Raw genomic sequence first — 27,685 nt, forward strand, 5'->3', positions numbered from 1 at the left:
ACCCAAAGCCCTCACCACAGAGCTGCACCTGGAAAAACCAGTCGGGCAGTTTACAACATGACTGGAATCACTTTGTACTTGTTGAGTAGCATTTTACAGTTCATGAATGACTGTCGTTTGGAACAGAGTGTGCACAATGCTATCTTACACAAGCGTCATGTGACAGGACATGCTAATTCTGAACTGGAAAGTGAAGTTGGAGATTAATCGAGCACTGCCGTTAATGAATAGCAAGAGCTTTGTGAACAGCCCCATGATTCACGGCAACTGTTTTTGTTGTCGTGACTTGGCTCAAGTGTTCTGTGGGTGAGGAGACCCTTACATAAACGTGTCACTGTGGACACAGACAAAACACCAACGAACTGTGTTAATGGAAAAACAGACATGAGAAGCGGAAAGTGTAGACAAAATAGCAATTTATTAATAACTTATCTTTTCTTTACATTCGTAAGAGAGGAGTGTGTAGGGTGGGTGGGGTGACGGAGGTCACCAAGTTGGCATCCTCCGGCAAGTGGCCTTGTCTTTGGAGGGGGCAACACAACCCTCCTGAGCTCTGGATTCTTCTCTCATCTTGACAAATTAAAATGCATTTCACAGACATTTCCCTGAAGAGGCGAGGCAAGCAAAGCCTCCTGCTTAGTCCACATGTCAGTGACTTTGAACACTTGTGCACAGATTGGGATTAGTCACATTAACCTTCAGAGATCCGGGCAACACAGTTGGCCACTTGGACTAGTCAAGCTAGCTTTAATGTGGTGCCAAATTAAAAACTGCTACTATTTTAACTGCAAGATTTGGTTTATTTGTTGTGTGAAAATTGTAAGAAAAAGAATTCTGGTATCCCATAGAGTTGAGAACATTTCTCTGTAGGGTAATGCACTAAAAAACCTTCTGAGCACAAAAGTAAGGCAAACAACCATGGTGACTTTGATTTGTGATAGGGTGGGTGCAAAAACAAGGCCGATCGGCTGAATTCACACATAAAGCGATTATCAAATATATTACACATGTACACATTTTTCCATAATTCTTGGAAAGCCTACTTGATTTTTGGCATAATAAACTTACATACTGATTAATATGCAGTTTGTTTGCTTACACAAAAGTAGAATATGAAACAAAGAATCTTCAGTACCCACTTGTTGCAAAGGGTATATACTAGAGCAAGGCTTTTACCGTATTGTTTTATATTAAGATATATACACAATGTATAAATGTTTGAAAAGAATCCACAAATGTAAAATCGAGTCCAGTATGTGTGCCATCTAAAGCTGGGGTGTTTCGGCCCCACACAGGCAAGTCTTCACAGAAGACAAAGGAGACAATGCACCCTGAAGTCATGGGGAAACCAACATTAGACCCCAAAACAAACATAAAAAAAGACTTTCATTTGTATATCTGTCCAGTCTGAACAATCATGTATCTTTGGCACACCAGCCTAGGAACTTTGAAGCATAACGCACAGCTGTCCCGACAAATCACCTTTAGTTTCCTCAGACACAATGATAACAAAGATAGACGACATCGGGAATCCAACAACGATATAGGATTATAGAAAGTATCTGCACTCTTTAATCAACTCTCTTCCTCTTTTTTGTCTCTTCTACTGTCTCTCCTCATTTAGTCGACAGCAGCTGCATCTTGTCGGACAGCTTTGGCCCTCCAGTTACCGCACTCAGCAGCTGTCACCTCCAACCAGCTGTATCAATAGCGTCAAGAGCCTAGTCGCACAGCAGACGACAGGAAAAAGAGAAACTTTTTGTAGCTTTTCCAACAGGAGGCTCACAAAACCTCCAGCAGCGACAGGGGTGGCAACAGTCGACCTCACGTGGACTCCAGGGGGTCCAGCTGGAAAACGTTGTGGTTGGTCGGAGTGGTGAAGTAGAGCTGCTGGGTCGGCGCAGCCATGCGGTTGTCGCACGGGCTTTTCAGGCCCAGCGTGCGCTCAAAGTCCAAGAGCTGGCCCATGAAATTGAAGTTGGGTGAGATGTTCGACTTTTTCATCTTGACAATGTCATAGGCGTCGTTCATGGACAGGTTTAGTTTCTGCATCAGGTAGGCCACTGTAACTGTCACTGAGCGGCTGATGCCGGCCAGGCAGTGGACCAGGACGCCGCACTTCTGGCCTCGAGCTTCATCTGGTAGAAAGAGAAAAGGGTGTAAAGGTTTAGATACTTTTCCCAAACGCTACACTTGCAGAGCAACACATAGTTTAACAAAACAACTAGGCCCTTTTTGTTGATTCTTCAATGACTCATCAATTCATTTTTTGTCAGAAAAGTCTGTGCCTGTTTCAGTTAATCAACTAATTAATATTTTAACACCTAAAAAAGTATTCCACCTTGTAAATGGCTCAAGAGGCATAATTTGTATTTCGGACAAACAAGAAAGGAGCAGTCCCTTTTTACAGAGAACAAAACTTGGGATAAACCTCTCTGTTATTTAAGTCAAGCTATGTGAAAGTTGAAGCCGGCGTGGGGGAAGGATAGCAGCGTAAGTTATTATCCTGACTATCTCCCAGGCGTGTCAGTCAACAAAGAAGGGACTGCAGCAGTAGTGCACATAAACAGAGCCGACATTCTTTCGTTTTTGGCCTAGAGTAGCCGGCTGGGAAATTGACTATTACGGTCTATTAAACCATTCTTCCGCTTGCTAGGGTTACTCCGACAATGGTGCCATTTGGGCGTGTAAACGTAGGAGTCATGAGGGCACCCTGTCAAGGCAAACAGGATGTCAACAGGGCCTGTAAATGGCTCCTTTTGTACTGTGGAGATAGGAAAGGGCCGTGCCATGTCCTAGATTACTTTCAATGCCACTTCCTTCCTGTTGCGCTCAAATTACCGCCCTCCCCTTGTTCACTCGCCCCATTCTCCTGTTTCAACGTCGCCTTTGTTCTGCAATTACACAAGCCCCAGTTCAAGAGACAGGCCAGGAAGTCTTCCATTGAAGTCAAATCACTTGTACACATTGCATTTTAGCCTGTGCACCATTAGAGTCAGACTTGTATTCCTCTGCCTCGACACAATGGCCTTAATCTGCCCGCTCTGTGTGCCCCTGCCTGATTGACTGATAAGACTACAGCCAGGGACACCTCATCTAATCTCAATAGCACAATAAGAACCTAAGAACTTCCTGGCTATGATAACACATATCAAATTAATGAGATTATGTCCTTGACTATCTGCTTCCGCTCCTCAACTTTATCTGCATAGAGTCAAAACAATGACAAGATGTCCAAAAGTGAGGAGCTAAGGTGTAAAGGGGGTTTAATGATTAGGTAAATAATTAGCTGATAACCCTGTTCCTCAAATTTAATGTCACTGCAAACTAATATACATTTGACTTTTGTACCAACCAAAACAAGCATTATATATATATATATATATACTACTACTCAAAATATAATTGTTGGGTAATCATGGATGAGAATCATGACTAATTACAGTACTTGCAGCCCTAAATGTGAATGTAAACAAGGGGACAAAACCATGGCCCAGGGGGGAACAGTATGCAGCAAAACAAGCGCTGGTGTGTTTGCAGCTCTGGGGGAACACTCACCGATGAAGCTGATGGCCTCGGGGAAGAACTGCGAGAGATTCTGGCTCCAGTGGTCCGAGATGGGGATCTGCTTGTACTTAAACTCCCCGGCGTTCTCGAAGAGGTTGGGCAGGTTGGGGGTCACGTTGAGGATGTACTTGATGCCGTACTCCTCCAGCACGTCCAGGTTGGTGGAGTCCTTGGCGCAGCCCAGGTAGAGGTGCGGCAGGATCTCCACGGGGAAGCAGGGCTGCGGGTTGGACAGCGGGCTGCCGTCAGAGTCCGTGGCGCTGCTCGGGTCCCGGTCTATGTCCGACTCGATGTCCGAGGAGTCGGAGCTGATGCGTAACCCGCCGAGGCCCAGAACATGGGCGGTGGGGGAGCCGCTGTTGGAGGAGCCGTCCAGGTTGGTTTCGCACAGAGTTGGATACTCTGCGTGGAATTTACTGAAGCCACCTGGAAGATAGAACAAACATCCAATGAACATGGGTTGCACTGCAAATTTCATTGATCTTAAATTGTAATGTAGACTCGTTTAGCTGCACAATAATCGTTTGGTTCTTCAAATGCCTGCACACCGTATCAGTTTGTTTTGATTACAGTTCCACGTGACTGTGTTTTGTTTTGGAATAAAGGATTCCCACTAGGAGACTGAATGTTGGAGGATGCAGGCTGATCATTGGAGGCACAGCTCAACAAAATATTTCATATTAAATGTGTTTCACTCTGCTTCTCTGCGCAAAGATCTGCTGGTGCTGAAGAGCAGCGGCCTCCGGGGGCCGTGAAATGTGAATGAACCGCACTCACCCTCCAGATAATAGGCCTTGTAGCCTTCGTCCTTCATCCTCCTCAGCAGCAGACCCAGCACCGAGCCACCGTCCACGTTCTCGTTCCACTCGCGGCTGTACTCGTCGTACAGCACGATCGTGTCCGTCTTGCAGCGGCGCACGAACCTCTCCCGGTCCTCCCCGTCGGAGAGCAGCGAGCGCACGGGCAGGTTCCCCTTCTTGAGCCGCCGGAGCATGAGGCTGGGGATGGCCACGTTGATGGCCGTCTCGACGTGCGACGACTCGTACAGCTCCTGGGCCCGACAGTCCATCACCAGCAGCGCGTCCCTGCGCGTCTCCAGCTGCTCCCGGAGCCAGCCTACCGTCTTGCTGATCGCCATTACCGAGTCGAGCTGGACGACGGGCTTGAACTTCTCCAGCATTTATACGCAGGAGGTTGGGAAGATGTGCGTTGAGAAAGCGAGGGGAGCTTCCCTTGCTGCTGCGGCGACCAGGCGAGCGAGCGCAATAATGTGAATGGACTGTGTGTGTCAGTGCGCCGCGCTGAATGGGGGGGCCAGTTGAGTAAAAAGAAAACAGACGGGAGAAAGAGGCAAAGTCAGACAAATAAATTCTCACTCCGAATGCCCTGCGGGTGTCCTGCGGGTGTCCTGCGGGTGTCCTGCGGGTGTCCTGCGCGCTGCGGGACGAGGCGGGTGGAGAAACGAAACGCAGCGATCCCCTTCACAGATTCCCGGGCTGCAGGTTGCATTCACTGGCGCTCATTCATGCATCTGGTCGGAGGGAGCCCGTGTTATTTATCAATGAGTCACACCGGCCCTGCGAATGGCTCTTATGTAAGTCCACGGGTCCAAGCGCAGCCGCGTCTCCAGCCGTCAGACTCGCAGTGGACAGGCAGTGTGAGGCGGTGTGTTCCTGGGGATGAGAAGCGTGCGGGTAATATCCGAGTGTCTGTGCCTGCGGATGCCGCCTGTTCCCTCTCCGTCCTCCGTGTGAAGCGTCGCTCTGCGGCTCGGTGCGCTCTCTGCGGCGCCAGGCTGCTGAATGGCTACTAACAGGAGGCGTCTCATTGGATACATTAGGCAGGCCGGCCAATCGGAGCGGGCCCAGCGGCGGTCGCCTTGGAAACGGGGGCCGGATGGAGCGGCCCCGTGTTGATGAATTGTTAATGAGTTTGTCATTCACAAAAACGGAGAGGAATTTCCGCTCCGGATCAAGTGAGTGCAAACAAACAGAAGAACTGCAGGCGGAGGGAAGGAAGAGAGGGAGGGAGAGGAGTGAGTGCTGCAGGGTATTATAGTCCACAACAACACAAGGAGGCTACATAATAATGTGCTTTACATCAGTTTGAACTGCCAAAGTTCAGAAGTTGTAACATTCCAAATGAACTAAAAGCTTAAACAAAGTGACACTTTTCACATAACATCAGACTAATCAAACATTGAATAACAAAACCGTTCTACCTTTTCTTGAGCTTCCTCAAGTGCCTTGTGTAAAACCTATTTACAGAAAATAAAAACTAGTGTTGCTGTGTGATTTTAGACATTTTAACGCTTCAGGTGCTGACATCACATGACTTTACTCATCGACCTGGCCTCATCTGGCCTTCATCCTTACTTTGTGGACTCTTTAAGGACGACATTTTTGGTTAAATCTCATTGCATAGTGTTCAATTTGACTGTAAAAATGTTATTGAAGATTTTAAAGATGAGAATTGCAAAAAAAACATAAAATTGCACATACATAAATGCAGAATGGAAAACAATACCCCCATATTTCACAGGAGTTCTTTAAGAATACATGAAGACCTTATCAACACTAAAACAATTACCAGAACTTCACCTCTATTTCTTTTATTTTCTCTCTTTTATATTTATGTTAGTATGTATCATTTCTGACATATATATATATGTGTACAGGTTTATTTATCTAACTATTTATTTACTTTCTGTGTCAAGCACATCAGCATTGTTTGTTTATATACAAGTAAAGTTATTTAAAAAATCCATCCAGTGAAGGTCAGAGGTCAACCACACATGTACTGCATGATCTTTACTTTGCCCATGCAGAGACAACTAATAACTGTATCTCAGAGGGACATCCTTCCTCTAATCCCAGGTTTCTTTACTTAGGGGGGTGTTATAACATCTTTTTAATTCCATAATTTCATAGATTTGGACTAGACATTTGAAACTGTGGTGGAGAGGAGGACTCTGAGCAAACTGTTATCGATAACCCTGACCGCCCTCTACCACATGACTGACAGCTTTTATATTTTAACTTTTTTGCATAGTTTTGATCAGTTATGTTTAGTTCTTGTTCAGTGTGTAATGCACAAGCCATCTATCTATCTATCTATCTATCTATCTATCTATCTATCTATCTATCTATCTATCTATCTATCTATCTATCTATCTATCTATCTATCTTTCTATCTATCTATCTATCTATCTATCTATCTATCTATCTATCTATCTATCTATCTATCTATCTATCTATCTATCTATCTATCTATCTACCTATCATCCATCCATCCATCCATCCATTCAGCCATCCATCCGTGCTCACATCCAGGCTGTTATGATCAAAATTCATGCTTGTATGTTTTGCACAGCCAGAATTGAAAAACAACAACCCTTTTTGATTACATGTGCAATTCTTGAAACTGGAGAATTGAAAAGGTTTTAATCACAACATACTCTACTTATGAATATTCTGGTCCAACAGTAATTAAAATGTTCTTCTGTACAGAGACGACTTTCAAATGTTTCTGTGGACATTTTTTTCAATCGAAAGGAATAAACACTGCAGCAGAATAATGATGGCACTCAGTGATACTGTGAGCAAACCACAGCACTGGATCTATTATTGTCTGTGCAGCCTTCAGTAGACTGGAGAGGCTCTGTGTGTGTGGGTGGTGGTGCATCAATATGTCACAGTCAGTTTGGCTTCAGCCTGCCTCTCTCTCATTAACTACACTCACTGGACTAAGCACAACCACTTTGATGTTCCTATAAAGCTGCTGTGGGGGGAGAAAAAATGACTTATTCTAAATGTTCACTTTTATATCTGCAGCCCATGGTCTTAGTTAAATCCCCGTAATATTCCAGCATTTCCAGTCTATTCCCGTTTGAAAGGACTCGCGCATTAACACAGCCACATGGTGTCAAAGTGGTTAGTTTACATCAATCAACCGGATCTCCTCCATCTCCGCGTCCTTCACGCCCTTTAAGCGCGGACAGGCCGTGTAGACCTCGGTCGGTGGTGGGTCATCAGGGCCGCTGATCGCTTCCCATCAACCCATTAACGCCTCCACAGCCGATCTAAACGCGTTTGTGCAGTAAACAAAAGATGCGTGCACGTCCACGGGTGGTTCACCACCCGCGCCTCGCAGCCGACTGTGAACGCGCGCAACGCCTTCCCACTGATGACCTGTGGGTGTGACATCACTGCAGAGTCAGCAGCTGTAATGAAGTTCACACATTATATAGGACAAATAAACACCATGGAGTTATAAGCTAAATTACAGTTATACACACACGACACAGCTGGAATTACAAATTCACACTAACAGGGTTTATTTTTTAATCAAAGCCTGAAATGTATATAAACAACCACTGTGTAGAAAACTAAGACAATAAACAAGACTAGGTTAGACTCATATTTGTATTTAGTACAATGATTACAATGTTACTACCGTAAAATAAGCTTTATTTACTTGTTACAGCAGCAGATAGTCAGAATGAGGTAGATAAGAGAACATGTGATGGTATGAAATAGAATAAAATAGGTAGTAAAATAGATCCTTAAATTAAATAAGAATACAGAGAATATCAACATAATAGACACCTTTCACTTTGCATCCTATTTCACATTCTTATAGCCATGAACATTCCACATATGTGAATATAAAAGGTTTACTTCAGGTTGGTAACTCATTTGTGAAATAAAAAAAAAATATATGATTGTAAGATTAGTGGACTTGCAAATCTCCAATTAAGACTTAATTTATTTCCTGACAAAACAGTTCAGATATCAACCCCCTGAAGGAGATGATGAGTGGGTCATGATGCACCCTTCACAGACAGCTATTTATCATGTAGTCGTCCTGTACACAATACTCACGAAGCCTTTCAGAGGCACCAGCAGCTCTGTGATGATATATCATGTGTGATTAGAAGCTGACAACATCCTCTGAAACATACCATATAGATTCAATCACTGCAAAAATTAAGCAGGAGGATATTTCTTTGTTACGAATAAGATGTTATCCACACACGCATCCATATATAATATCACTTATCATTTGTTTTGCAGGTAAAAGCTTCACCTGCAGAGTAACTGCTGCTGCTGCTGGTAAAATGTATGAGTGAAAAGTGCAGGAAAGGGAGTAAATACTTTGTTCATGGTCTGAAGAGGCCGCCCAACGCGGTTTATGTCCACGTCTCAAACCATCAGTCACGTCACGTCCTCAATATCACTCTCTTGCAATAGAGGTCAGTGATCCAGACCAGACTGATGGACAAATCAGTTTTACAGGGTAGGAGGACAATTTCTTTTGTTGGACCTGAGAGCATGAAATCTCCTTTTGTTTAAAACATTTCCATACTCATGCCATGATAGTTTGCCAAAACAGATATTCTATGAAATGAACTTGTTATTCTTTTCAATTTAGCAGCTTTGCTATCTTTAAAACCAGCAGTTCTGATAAAGAGTTTTACAGCAGTTGTGTTTTGATTCAGCTGTGATCAGGAAAGAAGCATCTCTCATATAGGGGCGCAGTTATCTAATGTAAAACACACCGGATACCAAGCCCTAATGGTTCTAAATCAAACACATGCACACACACTCACACACTAAGCAGACGACCCCCACTTCCAGTCTCCCACCCAGCAGCCCCTCTTTTCACTCGGTGCGTCTGTATGCTGTATCCTTGCCAGTGTCTCTGCAGTGTATGTTAGCATATGAAGCGTGTACCGGCCCCCAGCGTTAACATTGGCCCTTTTGCCCATGTGGCACGACCCCCACCCCTTTCCTAAATAGCCAAGCTGTTTCTATTCACCTTCAAATTAATTCTGCTCTCACCAGCAAACTGCCCCCTCCCTCACCCCTGACCCACCCCAACTACCACCTCCTCCCTGTGTGCTTGCTCTATTCTTCTGCCTTTGCCCCTTTTTTTGGCCTTGGCCCCTCTTTCTCTTCCCCTCTCTCACCCTTTTTGTTTCGTTTTCACCTCTTTCAGCCAGGATACGTATTGTCAGAAACCACAGATTTTGACCAAACTTGCGCAAATGCTGTATGTCACTTCTTCGCTGGAAAATTTTCACAGTCATTCTGAGCAGCCTGTTTGATGTGCCAAGTGTGATTACGTCCAAGTGGAAGATTGGGATTTATTTTTAAGAAGTCCTTTTCCACACTGAAAACAACAAGATTTGATTGTGGCTCACACAAACTAACAAAGAAAAAAAAAATGTTTCTACAGTGATGATTTAATCACTATTTGGTAAAATATGTACATAAATCAGACCATTGGCAGTGTTTTATACTGGTGCAGTTGACTGACTAAAGAAATTAAGAGATTTGTCAATGCCAAGTCAAGAACTGAATCGTTGGCTACGCTAACATACAACTACAAACAATCACCGAGAGTCAGCTGTGGGAACACTTGACAGTTTCAGCGTTGCGGGAAAACAGTGACTATACCTTTGACATTGGACAAAAAGGCAAAAAACATCTGGCTTTTCTCTGCAGTGTGAATACGTACAGTTGGCATTTATTCCGTCGTCAAATGACTCTGCAGTGGTCACAGATAGACCCATTTATCAGCGCCTAGGTGGGAACGAGAATTTTCAGTGCTGCAATGTCTTTCAGAGCACACACACAAAGACACCTGTCAAACCCACCACAGCGCCATTAAACCAGAAACACTGCAGATACGTCATAAAGGCTCTACTCCTCTACTCACCACTATGCCGATGGAGGGGTGGGTGAAGTGTTTGAGTCCACAAAACACTTCTGGAGTCTCAGGGGTAAACAGCGTTGCAGCCGAATCCAATACAATTGAAGTCAATGGGGACTTACACTTCAGACGTAAAAAAACAACAGAAAAAACATATCAAGCCTCCATACGGCTGGTGTGGTGTCATCCAAGTGTCTGCAAGCCCCGACATTCATATTCGACTCAAAACAAGGTAATTTAGACTGAGTTTTAAGCCTACAAGTCCAATGACATCTTCCTACGAGGTGCATTCACCGACCCTCGGACACACTACGTCCGCTAGTTTAGCAACTTCCAGTGGACATTTTGGCTGAAAACACAGTGTAAATGACCTCGTTTCCTATACCCATGATGCTAGCTAATGCTAACAGGCTAGAAGCTGCCAGGCCCAATGAAAGTGTGCTGCAGTAAAAGTGCATATATGCTTGAGTGGCTTGATGGGTTGGCTTACATTCACGCTCGAAGTGTGGTGACTCGGTGCAGTGTTCTCTTAAATGATAGGTGTCACTGCTGAGAAAGATACCCCACTGGATTAAAGGCAAAGAGGAAGAAGGAACACATACGGAACCGTTTTGGCACAAGCTTGTTTCCTCCAGGAGCACCGCTTCAGGATTGTTAGAACTTCTTTGCCTTGACAAACCAGCATTGGAGGTTTTTCTATAGTTTCCTGAAGAACGTCTCGTCTTTACCAATTGTCTCTGCCATCTCCGTCCAGGAGCTATAGGAATCTCTAAAAAAAAACTAGGCTAAATAAGTTTTAAAAACACATTATCCAAGCAAATCTTCTGAGGCTCAGATACTGACAGGAGCGGCAATATGCTGATGAGAAAATCAGTTTTACCTGTCTGTCTATATATGTGTGCTCATTTTGGTGTAGCACGTGTATAATAGTGTGACCAGTAGGCCTCAAACACCACTGATTTCACAGATTGTGCTAGAAATTAAACAACTGTATATCTATTCAGCTATTTAATTTGCAGCCTATTACCATGTGATGTCTGCTTTTTAAATGATGTCTCATTTTGCATTTTCTCCAGTCAGTCTGTTGACATGTTTACAATTGAATTCTTCTCCTGGAAAACCCCTGACTTTCTTTCTTTCTCTCTGACTGTACGTATGTATGTCACATCCACTGTGCTGTGTGGCTGGTCCATGTTGTTTTGCTTCTTCTTCTTCTTCTTTGCTAAATTCTCAGGATTTATTTTCCTCTCAGGCTTGTGCGCCTTGACAAACCAGCATTAAAGGTTTTTCTATAGTTTCCTGAAGAATGTCTTGTTTTTACCAACTGTCCGTCCAGGAGCTATCTAGGAATCTCTATTCTCCCTCATTAATGAGTCATAGAGATGAATAATAACTTTATTTGTATGGCATTTATTTGAATAAGGTTACAAAGTGCTATACAAAATACATGTCAATGAAACAAACGCAAAAAATAAAAGGTAAGTGAATATTAGGGACATAGTCAATTCAATTCAATGGTAAGCGTCAAATCATAACATCTTAAGGTCAAAGCCTTAAAAAAAACTTCCTCATTAACTGGAGAGAGAGAGAGAGAGAGAGAGAGAGAGAGAGAGAGAGAGAGAGAGAGAGACCAGGAACAGTTGTGCAACCATCATATTTGAGCTCTGTCAGACTGGTTGTCTGTCGACATGTTTACAATTGAATTCTACTCCTGGAAAACCCCTGACTTTCTTTCTTTCTCTTTGACTGTACGTATGTATGTATGTCACATCCATTGTGCTGTGTGGCTGGTCCATATTATTTTGCTTCTTCTCCTTCTTAGCTAAATTCTCAGGATTTATTTTTCCCTCAAAGCCTCAATTTCTTGAAAGATTCATCCTTTTCTCTTTCAGATCCTGTCTCTCTCCTCTCTCATTTACATCACATTTGCATTATAATCGGTTCACATTTCCACAGCGACTGACTTAACGATGGAAGATGAGTGAGTTTAATGAGCTTGAATGAGCAAATGACCAAACGCAGGAGTTTAAAGGTCACAGACTCTTCTTCTCTATTACCACTACCTGTTGATAGTGATTCCACTGTATAACTGTAGAATTACAGTTCACCAAATGAAAGCAGCATCCAAATGAAGATGCCTTTCCAACATGCAGAGTCTGCAGTTCCTCCATATTTTCCAGTGTCATACATGTAAAAGACACCGACGAAGATGTCAAGAGAGTTCGTGGTGATAAGAGCTGACGACGATGCGGCGGATCCACCTCTTGCCTGAATAATGTGGAGGATTTGTGATTCTGTTGTGAACACACGTGTAAGGCTGACTACGGGGAAACTCCCTAGCCAATTCTCTGGATTTTGCCCGTAGGTCATGTCTGAAAACGGCTTTAAAGTCAGTGAAGCTTCATTCTTTCTACCTCCGTCTTTTCCCATTTGCCCCCCACCCCTCCCTGCCAACCCCACCCGTTCTCCTCATTCAGCAGCTAATCTTGTCCTGCTCCTTGTGTCTTTGCCACCAGCTGCTCGTCTCAAAGAGGGAAATCCTTTGTCCTCAAACAAAGACTCACCGCGTGCACTAATTAGGTCTGGAGCTAGACCTGTCTCTCTCTCTGTGCGTGTGCGTGTGTGTGTGTGTGTGTGTGTGTGTGTGTGTGTGTGTGTGTGTGTGTGTGTGTGTGTGTGTGTGTGTGTGTGTGTGTGTGTGTGTGTGTGTGTGTGTGCGTGTGTGCGTGTGTGTGATGATACTGAGGAAGTGAGTATGGGTTATCATGGAATTTATTGTGTGAGAACAACACAGAGTCTGACAGAGGCAGACAATGAGAGAGTGTCTGTTGCGAAATACTAAAGTTAGCACATGATGCACAGGAAGCCTGCGTTTGTGCTTGACAAAGGAACTTGGCGTTAACGTTAAACAGTGATGCAAATAATGATAACACACAAAAAGAAAAGTAAGAGCAAATGATATAATCTTAAAGCGCGAAATCAAATTTTAGGATACAATCCAAAACTCGGAGCGAAACCACCAAGTATTTATCGTGAGGTTCTTTTGTGTCCCATTTACACCTGGTAGTGAGGTGCAACCAGACGAGTTATCTTTGTGTGGAAAACACGCTCGTGTTGGTGTAAATGCATGCAGAAGTCATAGTGATCAATCAGACCATGAATGCTATACATTAAAGCATAAAAGGTAGAGAAATGAAGTAGAGCCTACAAGACAACTGTCTCCCTTGTTCAAGATTGCAACACATTTCTAAAAACATCCAGCATTGCCAGCATAACTGTGGTTATGTTTAAGGCTGGTTATGATTACCAGGTTTTTATGGTTTACTTGATAACACATCCCTACATTCTACCTAGATTCCTACTAATACATTAGCGAGACAGATATTATTAACAGATTTTGGCTCAACAAACGACAAAACATTATCACACATAGTTATATGTCAACATCTATGTTAGACACGGTTCTGTCTCATGAGAGTTTCCAAAGATTGTTTTTTTTGGATAGTTTTTTCTCAGGCTTAAGGACAGAGGATGTTGCACCTTCTACAGATTGTTAAAGGTTATGAGGCCCCACTCCACATAGAGGCAAGATGAGACCAAGTTACATGTAAAGCTCCTTTTCCACCAACATCTGGCTTTTGTCTGCAGTTGGAACGGATACAATCAGCTTTCACTCCAGGGTCAAATGATTCTGCAGTAGACACAGGTTTGTATCGTCTCCAGCTCCAATCAGCAGTGATGGAAACATGACACGTGGGTGTACACACTGATTTCTTCTTCTGCTTTATTTTGGCAGTCTAGACGCTGATGCTGCATCATTTCCAGTGCAACGTTATGGCGCACATTGATATACACATATATGTTGGCACGTAAACAGCCATGAATGTTTCTGTACTTATTGTTTTTTACATCTTGGACAACATGCTGCAGTGATTTCTTTCTTCATATCATGCAAGATGCAACACTGGCCGGACAGCGAGGACAGAGAGCCTCTCAGTTTAAATTGAGATGAGCAGAGACATCTTAGGTAGAGCTGCTCAGGCTCCTGCTCACAGATAACAAGCACATGCTTCCTTCTCTTATCACACTGATCGTATCGGCACAGGGGCAGAACGCTCACCAGAGCAACACACACACAAACACAAACTAACGGGTGAACCGCACGCGATGACTAGACCGGATGAGGCTGCTTTTATTCTGACTTTTTTTTTTATCCTGAAGAACATCATCTCATGGCCCCAGATGTCGGTCTTTTCATTTAAATCGGACTTAATTGTCACAACAATCATATTATAGATTTATAAATCAACAGGTCAACTATTCATTCCCCAAGTTTGTTTGGTTCCTTTTGTGTTACATTTCCATCAGTGTTGAGATGAACTAATTAATTGACATGTGTAAACAATACCACCCTACTCCAGCCAGGAGGTTATGTTTTCACCCCTGTCTGTTTGTTGGTTTAACTTTAAGCAGGATAACACAAAAACTACTTGACAGATTACCATGAAATTTGGTGAAAGAATTTGGCACATATAGGTCTTGGTGCGGATCTAGGAACTTCTTTCCCCACATGTTTAAAACATTGTGTTATGGGGCATTCATCAAAAGATTTGGCATGTCGGAAGACATGTGTCTTTAGTCTGCAGCAGAAGATGTGTAGACATTCTGTCCTGATGTCAATGGGGAGCTCGTTCCACCATTTGGGAGCCAGGACAGCAAAGAGTCGGGATTTTGTACGTGACATTCTAGTTCAAAACTTTGCTGCTGCTGATGAGGAAAAGGAGAGCAGCTGGAAATGCTACCAAAAAGCCTTCTGCGTGTCAACAGTATCTTCGCATGTATCCACATCAGTGTAGGAACACAGTGACAGTTTAAGGGAGCAGCTTTTTGTACACACGACGGTCATTCAGACCTTTTCAGCCCTCACTGAGATCTTGTCTCTGCTGCTCAGTCAGCTGCCGTCTCCACCACCCATTCACACACTATTCACATTCAAATCAGCCAGCGTCACAGTTACACCTCCACCACCTGGGGGGCTGAGGAGAACACACGGGGACACATGCATAAAGACACACATGCAGAGATGCAGACATAGGAGCACATGTTTCCTGTCTATTTCTGAAACACTCACAGTTTTTCCTCTTTAGTTCTCTGTAATCTGTTTTTGTGACACACACGAGTGAAAAAAAAGTCCAGTATCTATAAAATTTCTTCTGAATGACTTGTGCCTGTTCTCCATATTTAAATATTTTCTACTTACCGTGATATTTATGATTATGTCATACTGAAAAGTGTATTACTCGACATCAAATCTCTTGTTTTGAAATTGGTTATTGTTATAGACATATATAGATATGTTATATATACAGTATACACTGCATAAAGAAACTGAGAAGCACACACACGGTTTGATTTCCAGAGAGGTCTCCTCCAGCTGTTTGGTAACAGTTCCAGACACACACACAGACACACACACCCTGGTCTGAGCTCCGTGAAGACAATGGTGGCACCAGTGTTATCAAGAGCTCCATCACTCTGTCTCTGCTCTGCTTCGCCTCACTTCTGTCCTGCCCCAGTGTGTGTGTGTGTGTGTGTGTGTGTGTGTGTGTGTGTGTGTGTGTGTGTGTGTGTGTGTGTGTGTGTGTGTGTGTGTGTGTGTGTGTGTGTGTGTGTGTGTGTGTGTGTGTGTGTGACCCTTAGAGAGGATTTCCACTGCACTGGGTGTCCACTTCTTTCTACCTTTGGCCCATTTAGCGTGCAAAACAGGCAGACCGCCGTTTCTCTCTCTCACTATGAGACTATATGGTATTTACACACCAGCTCAGAGTAGATACATGTTTGCTGAAGTTGCGTCTATGAGGATGTGACCGTGGGCGAATCATATCAGTAATCAGTATTTTAGCAGACGTATACATTTCATACAGGATGTTGGTTTATATTATCTTTCTTTAGCCAAGGCTGGTTAGAAATCAACAGCAGCAGCATTTCAGTTTCTCAGCAACTTCAGCCTGTGACCACGTTCACCAGCTTCTTGTGCCAGAAATTACTGACTCGAATGGTTAAAAAAAAAGGAAGAGGAACAGACCAATGAAATAAAAAGAACCAAACAGTCTGCATTTCTAAGATTTACTGAAAAGTAGTTCTCGTACAAATGTCTCCAATAAATGTATCAATATAGGTTCAACCCAATAGCTACAGTCCAGAATGTGATTTTGTGTGTTGAACTTAACCATGAATAACAGAGAATTCGTTCAAGCATGAGTTCTGGAGAATGTCCGAACAACTGGGTCCGGCCTTTCACATATGAACAAAGCAGCAGGAGATTCTTCACTTAGACGCGTTCACAACAACACAGACATCTCTGCAGCGTTTAGGTGAGGCGTGGTTCAGCAGGCAGAGGACGGCGTGACATATTCATTCAACTGTGGGGATCACATGTTTTTGTTGACAGAACATCGACCTGTCCACCACGGGATAAAAACGTCATCAACAACCCCACTCGTTTAGCTGTGAATCCATTTATTTCCCGAAGGGTCTGGCAGGGGAAACTCTGCAGAATGTTTGCATTCTAGGCCGCGTACACACCTGATATATACATGTGGTTTTTGTGATCCAATCTCAAGTGGACCGCTCTAAGTACAGGTGTGAACGCACTCAGGCCCCGTACACACCTGGTACACAAATCCGTCCTGGGCCACATATGAAGGACCGCCTACTCCGCGGACGTCCTCTGACCCACTGCAGTTTCCTTATGAATCAAACGTATTTTTTCTCTTCTTGTTGATTTGTTTGTCACCACAATAACAACACTGCTCAACGCATAACGATCGATACTTTCCTTAAATTGGTAAAAATCTTTCTTCACAGCACAGATGCATGAGATTCATTCAGACTCTCTGGACTCATCTCTCTACCTCTTTCGCTTGCATGTGCCGACACAGACACACACACACAGGGTGGACACACATGTGTACTCAGACTGGGTAAAACAACATAACTTGGTGTGGCATTGGACGATGCCACCGGGGTCTTCCCACAGCAAACATTTTATTCTTCCTTGAACCGGATCAAACATAAGTTCACACAACACTGAACTTAAGGTGTCCAGCAGTGCCTGCTGGTCGAGGCAGCTCAGCTCTGGCGTGTCTTCCCCTGTGTCTCCTGTCCCTCGTGTCTCTCCTCTATGGCAGCTCTGCTTCTGCCTTTTAAACCTGAGGAGTAATCAGCTAACAGCCCTATGCTGCGCTGACTACTCCCAGGTGTGTATGAGGCTGATTGTTCTTCAGCATATCATTGGATTGAAACTGGATCTTCAGGATGATATGTCATTTTCAAAGAAGTAGAAATAGCACGCAACACATGCAATTGTTGGCTACATATGACACCGTCCATTAATTATCCATCAGAGGTGAGATTAGAAACTAGATAAAAGCATTCCAAAATGCATCCAAAATAAATGTTGATGTCATGTCTGAGTTGAGGTATTTTTTGGAGAGACAAGGTAAGACGTCTTTTTAATCTGCTCTGGTGTGTTTATAACACAATATCAATATGTGCCGCGTTAATGTCAGTTTCACCCCACAACATTGGCTGTTGTCCAAAAGTAAACAAGTCGACTGGCACTGAGATCCAGCTTATTTAAAGAAAAACACAAGCGTATCTACTGCTGCAGTCAGTGGGATTCATTGTTAAATAGCAAAGGAAAATGCATGTTTATGATGAGAATAATGATCTTTCTGGGGTTGGGGTTGTTTCTGGTTGAGTAGACAAAAAGTGATGTTTGCCTGCACTTTTGACTCCTGCTGTCCAGTGAAAACAGGAAGTGTCAAGACTGAACGGCGTCCTTCAAGAGCGAGTCCGCAAACAAACAGACCCGCTGGAAACGGACGAGTCCAAGCATGAGGAAAACAGGAAACACAGATGGGGGACGGCGGGGAGAGAGTCGCTCAATGTTTAGCTGTGAAAGTGTGTTTCACTTCTAGTATATGTGTATGGTGGTGTGTGTGTGTGTGTGTGTGTTTGGTGGTATTTCTATTCACCCATGTGACTTTACTTTGAGAGGAAACAAACGAAGGTGGAGGGGAAACAGAGAGCAACACTGCAGGACAATGAGAGACAGAACGGGAGAGAAACTATTGTGCGGAATTGAGTTCGAGTTTGTCCAAAAAAGGTAATTTCTCCTGCATGATTCCACGTTGTTTCTCTTAGCAAAACATTGCTGACATTCCTTGTCGGGCCACTGGGAAAGGAGAGGGCGTGCTTCAACTTCCAAACAGCTGTGCAGACACATGTAAATGTCAGCCAGGGGTCTCAATGAACAGGCATCTGTCAAAACAGCATCTATTGGACATGTACACACAGGCTCTCTATACATAGATATCTAATATGTAATATGAATATGAAACAAAATCTGAGTGAATAGTTGGAACACGTTATCCCCCCAGAGCCAATATCCAGAATCTTTGGGTTTCTGTGCCCCTACATTCACTTCTGTGGGATCCCCACTGTAAAGGGTCTCCCACCTTTACCTCTCCCTTTTTGCTATTTTATCATCTGTGGGAGAGCTAAGCAACTTTCTAGTTTGTTACATTTCAATGTTTTAGTCTTTCTGTCAAATTACAATTACATTTAATTGCAGCTTAAATGTACATCAACATCCTCCTATGTCATATCATATGTGGAGGAGCTCCAGGTACATATGTAATCATAATCCTTTGTCTGGTATGTTTTCTGTGTTTTCTGGTATTGAATGAAACATAATGTGGCCCCATTTCCCATTGTACTGTAGGAGAGGAGCTCAAGTTACATAATCACAGGTGAATGTTTTGTCAAAATAAACAATCATTGCAGGAGATTATCTGGAGGATACACTGCGAGCAAGTGGGTGCATTGATGGATTTGACAGATGCAAAACTGAGAGAGAAAAAAATCCAAATATCTCAGGACGGAAAAGAGGTGACAAACACGACAAGATGTCAACTTGAAAAGACACGTTTTTAAGTTAGTTTTTGGTGCTAAGGCCAACGCTTGACGTGCTGTAAACAAAAACACGTGATCTCCAATGAATTCATACGTTATGCCCTGTTTCCTGCACACTGCACCCCCCACCTGAACATTGCTTTTGAAGGCAAACCCCATACAAAGTCTGAAACCCCATTGTGCAGAGTTTGTGTCTGAAAACGTTTTTTTTTTATATATACGACCTAACATCCAGCTATCAGGTCACCCATTGGGAGGCTTTTAATGTGAAAGGTACACCGGAAGTGTTGGATTCCAGTGAGAGTATAGTCAACCAAATGTGTTTGTTTTAGCCACTGTTATTTTGATTCAACTATTACTTGTGTACCAGCATTTCATTTACAGTTTATGACAAAGGCTTTTAGCATGAAGAATGTAAACTGTTTATACTGTAGATAACCCATCTCTCAAAGATTTTACCTTGTACGTATACTATCTACTACTACTACTTATACCATGCACTTTTTTTTGCTATTTTCCTTCTGCCAGTGTTTTTTAAAAACTGCATCAGGGACCTTTTTACAAATGAATCCTTCCTCACCTAATCAAGATGTACTGACCGACAACCGCAGATTCTGGTGCATTTCAGCCACACAACATGGGTGAGTCTCCTGCCTGTCCTCTGCGAACACAGCGGGTCATTGTGTCACTTGAATTCGAACAGCAGCGTAAACAAGGAAGATTGAGAAACACTCAAACGCGACCTCAACCTCCATGTGATGTTATTGAACTTTTCCTTATCCCTTCCTGACAAACATCCAGGAAGAATTATACACAGGAACATGGCAGCTGAATGACAGCTGCCCCAGTCCCCAACGTGTTTTTCTGAATTGATGCACATCATTGTACTTTTTATTTTATTACTTCCTGTTTGTGTATTAGAAGCGAGCCGAATTAGTCGAAAACAAAGGCTGGTTGTCCTATTACTCCCGTATTTGCATCTGCAAATAGTGTGTGCTTGCACTTTTTTGGCTCAATATTTTGCCATTATCCAAATGATGAGGAATCAAAATATTACCATCCAGTACAGCAGTGGTTAGCAGTTTAGTTTTGGGAAATAAAATTGTTTTGCCCTTTGAAGAAACATAGATGAGCTCTGACAAAATAATATATTGAAGAGTGAAAACTTGTGGAAAAGGAGCTAATCTGAGAGTGTCTGTTAAATGCCTTGATTATTATTTCTACTCCAGCAGCTTAGGTACACCTCTACTCACCTCTAGCTTAAACTGATGATCTGTAAGTAATTAACCACTGGGAATAATAGGTGCCTGTGTTAAGTCAGAAAAAAAGACCACAAACTATGCGTGATTACAGCAGAAGGAGACTGAGCCTGTTACTTTCTGGCGCCGCGTGGTGAATCCCAGTCTTCTGCAACCACCCGTCAGGAAATGAGTCAAGACCTACAAGTCCAGGCAAGACCCCTCGCTCCTCAACAGCTGCTTTAGTCACACACACACACACACACACACACACACACACACACACACACACACACACACACACACACACACACACACACAGGTATACTCTGGTGCATCCCATACAAGTAAGGCTCGAGAATGCGATAAACACTGGGAAAGGAAGGAGGCCCTGAAGCAGCGTGGGTAATGACCCCCCAGAGCCGGGGTTGTTGGGATGGCGAGCAGGATGAGGGCCATTATGTGGTTGTTTGTTGCTGATTTGCTGGATGTTGTGTGACCTTAAGTGAAGAGGCCCCTTTAATTAGGTCGCTGTTGCAGTTATTGTTATGAGCGTCTGGTTGGTGGGACAAACCAGACGAGGGAAAACTGCACAAGCACTGAGTGATGTTGGGTGTGGATATGTGAATATATCAAACTAGAAAGAAGTCCTTCAGTTGCGTCCATGTAGTATTATGCTGTGCCAAAATATAAACCTTTTTCTTTACCTGACACTGATAGACATTTTCCACCTATACATCAAGAACCAGTTCTACATATTTTCATCAAAAAATCTAGTGTCAGCTCAGTTAAACAAAAAATACTCACAAAGTCTGTCAGCCTTGGAAAGCACCTCAACGTCAACTCCATTACATTCTTCCTGACAAAACAATGAACTGGTGCATTACTGCCACCAACTGGTACGGTATGCTAACGCGGAATGTTTTATTCTCACACATGTTGAAATAATGCTGGTAGGTTCACAAAAGGAAAAGTGTGTTCAAAATGCTTCCTCAGTTTGTTAAAGGTTCAGTGTGTAAGATTTAGTGAAAGGGATCTATTGGCAGAAATTCTGTATAAAATAATCCTAGTGATGTTTTACCTAGTGTGTTTCATCTAAATTGTACGAACTGTTGCTTTCTGTACCCTGATGTACATCAGGTGTGGGTCCTCTCTACGGAGGCTGCTTTTTTTACAGTACAAACTAAACACCTTTGAGTTTTTATGACAACTGAAGGTTACCACAGGTTCTCAATCATGTTTGGAAGGGGAGGGTGAGGTACTGTAGATGTCACTAAATTCTGCACACCCAACCTTTAAGTCAAACTTCACAAATACAACCACACCCATCATCCAGATTCCCCATATTTCTAATTAAGAGAGATATTATTATGCTACACCATGCAATGATATTATAAACTACAATGTGCGTCCAACTCTGCCCATAATGGTCCATTAAGAAACATTAAGAAACGGTTATCTGAGTTTTGAGTGGAACCCTGTTAAAGGTGCCAACCCAACCCAACTGCAACCCAAATTTGTGACAGCTCAAAATATATCCATAGCCTTGGGATTCAAATCCAATGGCTATAAAGAAAAACTATGTTGCGTATGTTTCAAAATACAGTATATGTTCTAACTCTTAATTTACTGCTTATGTTTCCAATAATAAATTGATGGATAGTAAACTCAAATGTATTGTTCTAGCAGATTTATAGTCAGTTTTATCAGTTATCTGTTTGTGGTAGCATGGTTGCAGACTTTGTCCCCAAAATAAATGAAGACCTGCTGTTTCTCTCTAGTCTGTTTATCCCAGAGACTGTATTTAAAGATGGACGACTAACCTCCTCTTCCTACCACTGAAATAACATTTCTGGTGTGTGCTGCCATGCACCCAGGGACGTTGAGCATAAACCAAGCATCAGCCTTCCAAAAATGATAATGGGAATATGATAAAGTTTTGGTGAATTATTTGGCTTGATGACAGGCTGTAGTGATCTGTAGGTCAGGGAGTTCTAACACCTGCACCAACCCAACGTATTGCAAAAGTCAATCTGACCAACAAAAACAGGTTTTAGTCAATTACCTTCACCGTCCAAACATGCAAACTCCCAGTGTAGCTCTCTCTCTCTCGCTGTGTCACAATATAGCAGCCTACATGTATCTATACCGTCTTTCTGAGAACAGTCAAATGCATCATAAATGATACTCTGGGTGCAGAGATGTGTGATAGATGAGGGTCATGAGTTCGGTAATGCAGAATATTGACAGTCGGGGTAAAAGTGGACCTGCACCCTCTAGTGTGTGTGTGTGTGTGTGCGTGTGTGTGTGTGTGTGTGTGTGTGTGTGTGTGTGTGTGTGTGTGTGTGTGTGTGTGTGTGTGTGTGTGTGTGTGTGTGTGTGTGTAAATATACTGAAAGAGAGGCTGCAATGTTTCTGTGAGTTATTTACATATGCGGTTACATAACCCAAGTGTTGTGGGTGGACCCGGCATCATAACTGTGTGCTTCACAACGACGTCTGTTTCGGATGTTCCTTCACTACGCCTAAGTGATTTCTCCAACAAGAGCAAAACAAATTATTTCGGGACAGAATAATGCTCAAAACATAGTGAGTAATTTAATTGAACACTCGGCACATTAAATCGGTATAAAACTAATAAATTGTGATATGAATGTGGTTAAAGCTGTGGAGCCGCATTGATTTCTAAAGAAATACATAATATCTGCTTAACAGCTGCTTAAGCAAAGTAAGACTTTCAGAACATTGAATCTGTCCAGTAACTTAAAGGCAGCAGGATGCATGTGTATTAACCTCCTTCCTGCAATTCAGCTTCACATCAATCCAGAGGAGCTTCTTTCCAAACTTGTTTTTGGTGTTTTCCAGCTGATACTGGTGCATTTTCATATACGTTGCAACAATTTAAGAGTGTGCTGGATCAGGTTTAAGATTGAAAAAGTATGAGATCAATGAGTGTGTGACCTCCATGTCGGGAAAGTTAAATACATCTTTAATTATTAAGGATTAGGCTTGCATCATTAAACAGACTGATGAATGATGACTTCAAGAGAATCTCTGTATGTACATATGTCTGATGTATATTTGGCTATCTCTCAGTTCCTCTCTCTACTCCAAGCCTTGCACGTTTTTTTCACATGACATGTTCAGCAAACTCCACAGCGCACTAACCCTCCACTGTGCCCTTGACACAGCTCTCTGGAGAGTTGTGGTTGTCGGGCAAATGTTAGTAAAAAGTAGGGGGTCTGGTCTTTGCAACAAAACAAAAACTGACTCCGCTTGACTTGACCCCACTACACAGTGTAGCTGTGGACCACCCAGCCTGTCACTCACTCACTCACTCGCTCTCACACACACACACACACACACACACACACACACACACACACACACGCACACACGCACACACGCACACACACACACACACACACTGAATTGTTCAGTTGTCTGGAGTTGGTTCAGGAGAACGGGCCTCGCTCCACTCCATCACCGTTGGAACAATTAGCACAAGGGTTGACCTTTGACCGAGTGAGCAGCGGGGAAGAAATGAGCTTTGAGGAACTCTGCAGAGCACAAAGCCAGGAGTCTTACACGCTTCTGAAGATAAATAGCTGGGGTTTTGAAGAGAGTGGTTAATTTGCTTCAACTAAGAGCATGTGGTCTCTGTTGAACTGCTCCAGAGTCGCGATCAAAGACACAAGGTAATCCAACATGTAGTCGGAGTCGCTAAACTTTGAAGAAGTCTCTTTGAAGACTTTTTTCTAAACACTCATTTTGTTTGATGGGAATTTGTTAGTTAACTTAAACTTTTACTGTCATAATGTTAATGGAAGTAGAACAAGCAACATTCATTTTAGCTAAACTTCAGTTTACAATGCAAACATACAAACAATTGTCAATATTGTTTTTGTTTTAAACATTCAGGGTAATGAAGCACATTTCAACTGAGTTGAACATAAATATGATATAAATTGTTGAGGTTTGAGGACATTGTACATTATTAATATTTGTCTTGGTCCAGCACGGTGGTACAGTGGTTGGCACTGGCCACTTACAGCTGGAAGGTTCTTGGTTTGAATCCTGATTCAGGGTCAGGGTCTTTCTGTGTGGAGTTTGCGTGTTTTCGAGGGTTTTCTCAAGATACTCCTCCCACAGTCCAAACACAGATTAGAGTTAAGTTAATAGGAGACTGTAGATGTGAACGTCAGTGTAAATGGTTGTTTGGCTCTGTAATACTCTGCCTCTCACAGTATGCTGTGAGTGGCTCCAGCTCCCCCCCACAATCCTTAAAGGATTAGCAGTATAGATAATGATAGATGGATCATTTTTGTTTTAAATAACATTTTTGTAATTAAAATGACTGAAAACAATATTGATTCAACATTTGAATTAAAAAATTACTACACATGACAAACACTAAGATTTAGTTTTGAACAAGATTACATTGTGTCAGCCAACAGACAATTCAACACCATAGGTTAAAAATTACAGGCTTGTCTGACTTTGCGGCCTATTGTCATGAAAAGCCTATTGAGGGGGTTTAAAACAACAATTATATTTGCAGGGAGTACAAACATAGTGTAGTGACTAGAGGATGTGTGGATCAGATTTCTGAGTATTGGTATGGTTGTGTTACAAAAATGCTTGGTGTCCAAATCTTCCTCAAACATAGGTTAATGTAACTGTAAAATACAGGTAAAGTACTGCCATTTTTTTGTGTGCTTTCCTTGTAACATTTATCATTCCCTTTACTTAACAGTATCCAAATAAAAAAATATTATTCGTTCAGTATACTAAACTAACACAAAACTATGTTAAAATTCACTCAATTACGCACAGTCTCATGTCACCTGACCCACACATAACCCTGCTTAGTAGCACTGTTATCGCTGGAGGCCTACAGTACATATTACCTAGTGAATATGCAGCGAGTTTAAATCCACTGGCAGCAGATTCTCTTTCAGAGCTTTAGCTGTGACAGTGACAAACGATAGTGAGCAGACGGCCGCTTTACGCTAAGAGTTGACAGCCGTTAGCCAAATGTCCGAGATGCAGCGATTACCACTGTCACCGCTTTACAACCTGGGTCACCAACTGTCACCACACTGAGCCACATCAGATGGGCCGGCACATGAATATGTGAAGTCGTGAAAAAAATAAAACACAAGCACATATATTGAGCTCACTGTGTGCTCAAGCATTCCTTCCTCTCCATAAACAGTCCGCTTAATAGTTAATCATACGTCATTTTCATCAATCTGAGGGCACACGTGCGATCACCTCCCTTCACACATCTTCTGACACACATAATTTGCTGTGCCCACTGCGCCTGAAAAGCCAAACACCTCTAATCCTTGGCAGTAGTGCATCATGTCCAGCCCCTCCCCTGCACTGGTGAAATCGGGGATTTGAACCAGGCCAAAGTTGGCAACCATATCTTGCCAGCCGCCCTCCCCGCCCACTTCCTCGCTTCACTCTCCTCTACCCAAATCCCTGTCCGACCTCACTCGCGGCGTAGCCAGCACCCCCCAGCTCATACTATCCCATCAGCCCTGCGTAGGGCCAGCTGCCCACAGGTCTCGTGCATGTCTGTGGCGTCTTAAAGGATCTCCCATCTGCTAATGCAACTTAAGCACAAAGCGCTTCAGCCGAGGAAGGCTGAGTGCTGACGGTGCCTCCCTGAAAATCAAACATCAATTCAATTCAATTTTATTTGTATAGCGCCAAATCAATACATTATCTCAAGGCACTTTACATAGAAGGTCAAGACCTTAAAACTCAATGTGGGTGGCCATCTGCCTCAACCGGTTGGGGTGAGCAGAGAAAAATGTGGAGGAGAGGGGAAATGTGTGGAAAAGAGGGGAGAGAAAAGAGGGGGGGGAGAGACACCAGGAACAGTTGTGCACCATCAGGTTTCAGCTCTGACTAGTTGTTATAATGAAAACAATAAGAGTGATGATTATGAATATAAAGATGTTATTAATGATAGCAGCAACAGTTTATATAATAATAATAATAGTTACAATAATTGCTGTTGTCTGAAAGAGAGAGAGAGAGAGAGAGAGAGAGAGAGAGAGAGAGAGAGAGACTATGGGAGTGAAAAAACACAGCGTTAGTGACATGTAGTAAAATAAACGGGGGGACAGAGAGAGGGAGAGAGAAAAGTGCTCAGTGCATGATGGGAGTTCCCCCAGCAGTCTAGGCCTATAGCAGCATAACTAAGGGATGGTTCAGGACTCACCTGATCCAGCCCTAACTATAGGCTTTATCAAAAAGCAACGTTTTAAGTTTGGGAAGAGTGGGAGCTGGTTCCACAGGAGAGGAGCCTGGTAGCTGAAGGCTCTACCTCCTGTTCTGCTCTTACAGATTCTTGAAACCACAAGAGAGCCTGTGTTTTGGGAGCGAAGTGATCTATTTGGATAATATGGTGTTATGAGTTCTTTGATGAAGGGGCTTGATTGTTAAGGGCTTTGTATGTGAGGAGCAGGATCTTGAATTATATTCTGAATTTTACAGGGAGCCAATGCAGAGAAGCTAAGACAGGAGTAATATGATCTCTCCTTCTAGTTCCTGTCAGCACTCTTGCTGCAGCATTTTGGACCAGCTGGAGGCTTTTCACCGATTTACTGTGACATCCTGATAGTAAAGAGTTACAGTAATCCAGTCTAGAGGTAACAAATAATTGGACTAGTTTCTCAGCGTCCTTCTGAGACAGGATGTTTCAAATTTTAATAATATTGCCCAGGTGGAACAAAGCTGTCCTGAGACTTGTTTTATATGTGGGTCAAATGACATGTCCTGGTCAAACATAACTCCAAGGTTCCTCACAGTGGAGCTAGGGGCCAAACTAAAACCATCCAAGGTGACTATCTGGTCAGACACTGTTTCTCTGAGATGTTAAGGGCCAATTACAATGACCTCAGTTTGATCTGAATTTAGAAGTAAGAAGTTTTGGTTCATCCAGGCCTTGATGTTCCTCAGACAACTGAAGTTGAACTCAGTGATTAGATTCATCAGGCTTCATGGATATCTACAGCTGGGTGTCGTCTGCGTAACAATGGAAGTGTATGTGGTGCTTTCTGATGATGTTGCCTAAAGGGAGCATATATAAGGTGGAGTATTGGTCCAAGGACAGTACCTTGTGGAACTCCATGACTAACATGTGTGTGCATGGAGGAGTCATTGTT

The 27,685-nt window shown here is 43.0% G+C and overlaps 1 protein-coding gene across 1 annotated transcript; it reads right to left on the reverse strand.

Annotated features, from left to right (window-relative positions):
• Positions 1-399: 399 nt before the first annotated feature.
• dusp6 (dual specificity phosphatase 6) lies at positions 400-5,384 on the reverse strand. Its single transcript, XM_035156391.2, has 3 exons — positions 4,345-5,384; positions 3,559-3,993; positions 400-2,138 (listed from the first exon to the last, which is right to left on the reverse strand). The coding sequence occupies exons 1-3, from the start codon at positions 4,745-4,747 to the stop codon at positions 1,825-1,827; spliced, it is 1,152 nt and encodes a 383-aa protein (XP_035012282.1). The 5' UTR covers positions 4,748-5,384; the 3' UTR covers positions 400-1,824.
• Between the last annotated feature and the right edge of the window lie 22,301 nt (positions 5,385-27,685).

Source organism: Hippoglossus stenolepis, chromosome 5, assembly GCF_022539355.2.
Source record: "Hippoglossus stenolepis isolate QCI-W04-F060 chromosome 5, HSTE1.2, whole genome shotgun sequence".
Taxonomy (NCBI): Eukaryota; Metazoa; Chordata; class Actinopteri; order Pleuronectiformes; family Pleuronectidae; genus Hippoglossus; species Hippoglossus stenolepis.

What these genes read in the sequence shown, in the direction of transcription:
- dusp6 (XM_035156391.2), bottom strand. Translation starts at nt 4,747, where the DNA reads ATGCTGGAGAAGTTCAAGCCCGTCGTCCAGCTCGACTCGGTAATGGCG. An exon ending in CAAGGCCTATTATCTGGAGG is followed by an intron (nt 3,994 to 4,344) that starts GTGAGTGCGGTT and finishes TCTATCTTCCAG; the next exon opens with GTGGCTTCAGTAAATTCCAC. An exon ending in CGAGGCCATCAGCTTCATCG is followed by an intron (nt 2,139 to 3,558) that starts GTGAGTGTTCCC and finishes TCTTTCTACCAG; the next exon opens with ATGAAGCTCGAGGCCAGAAG.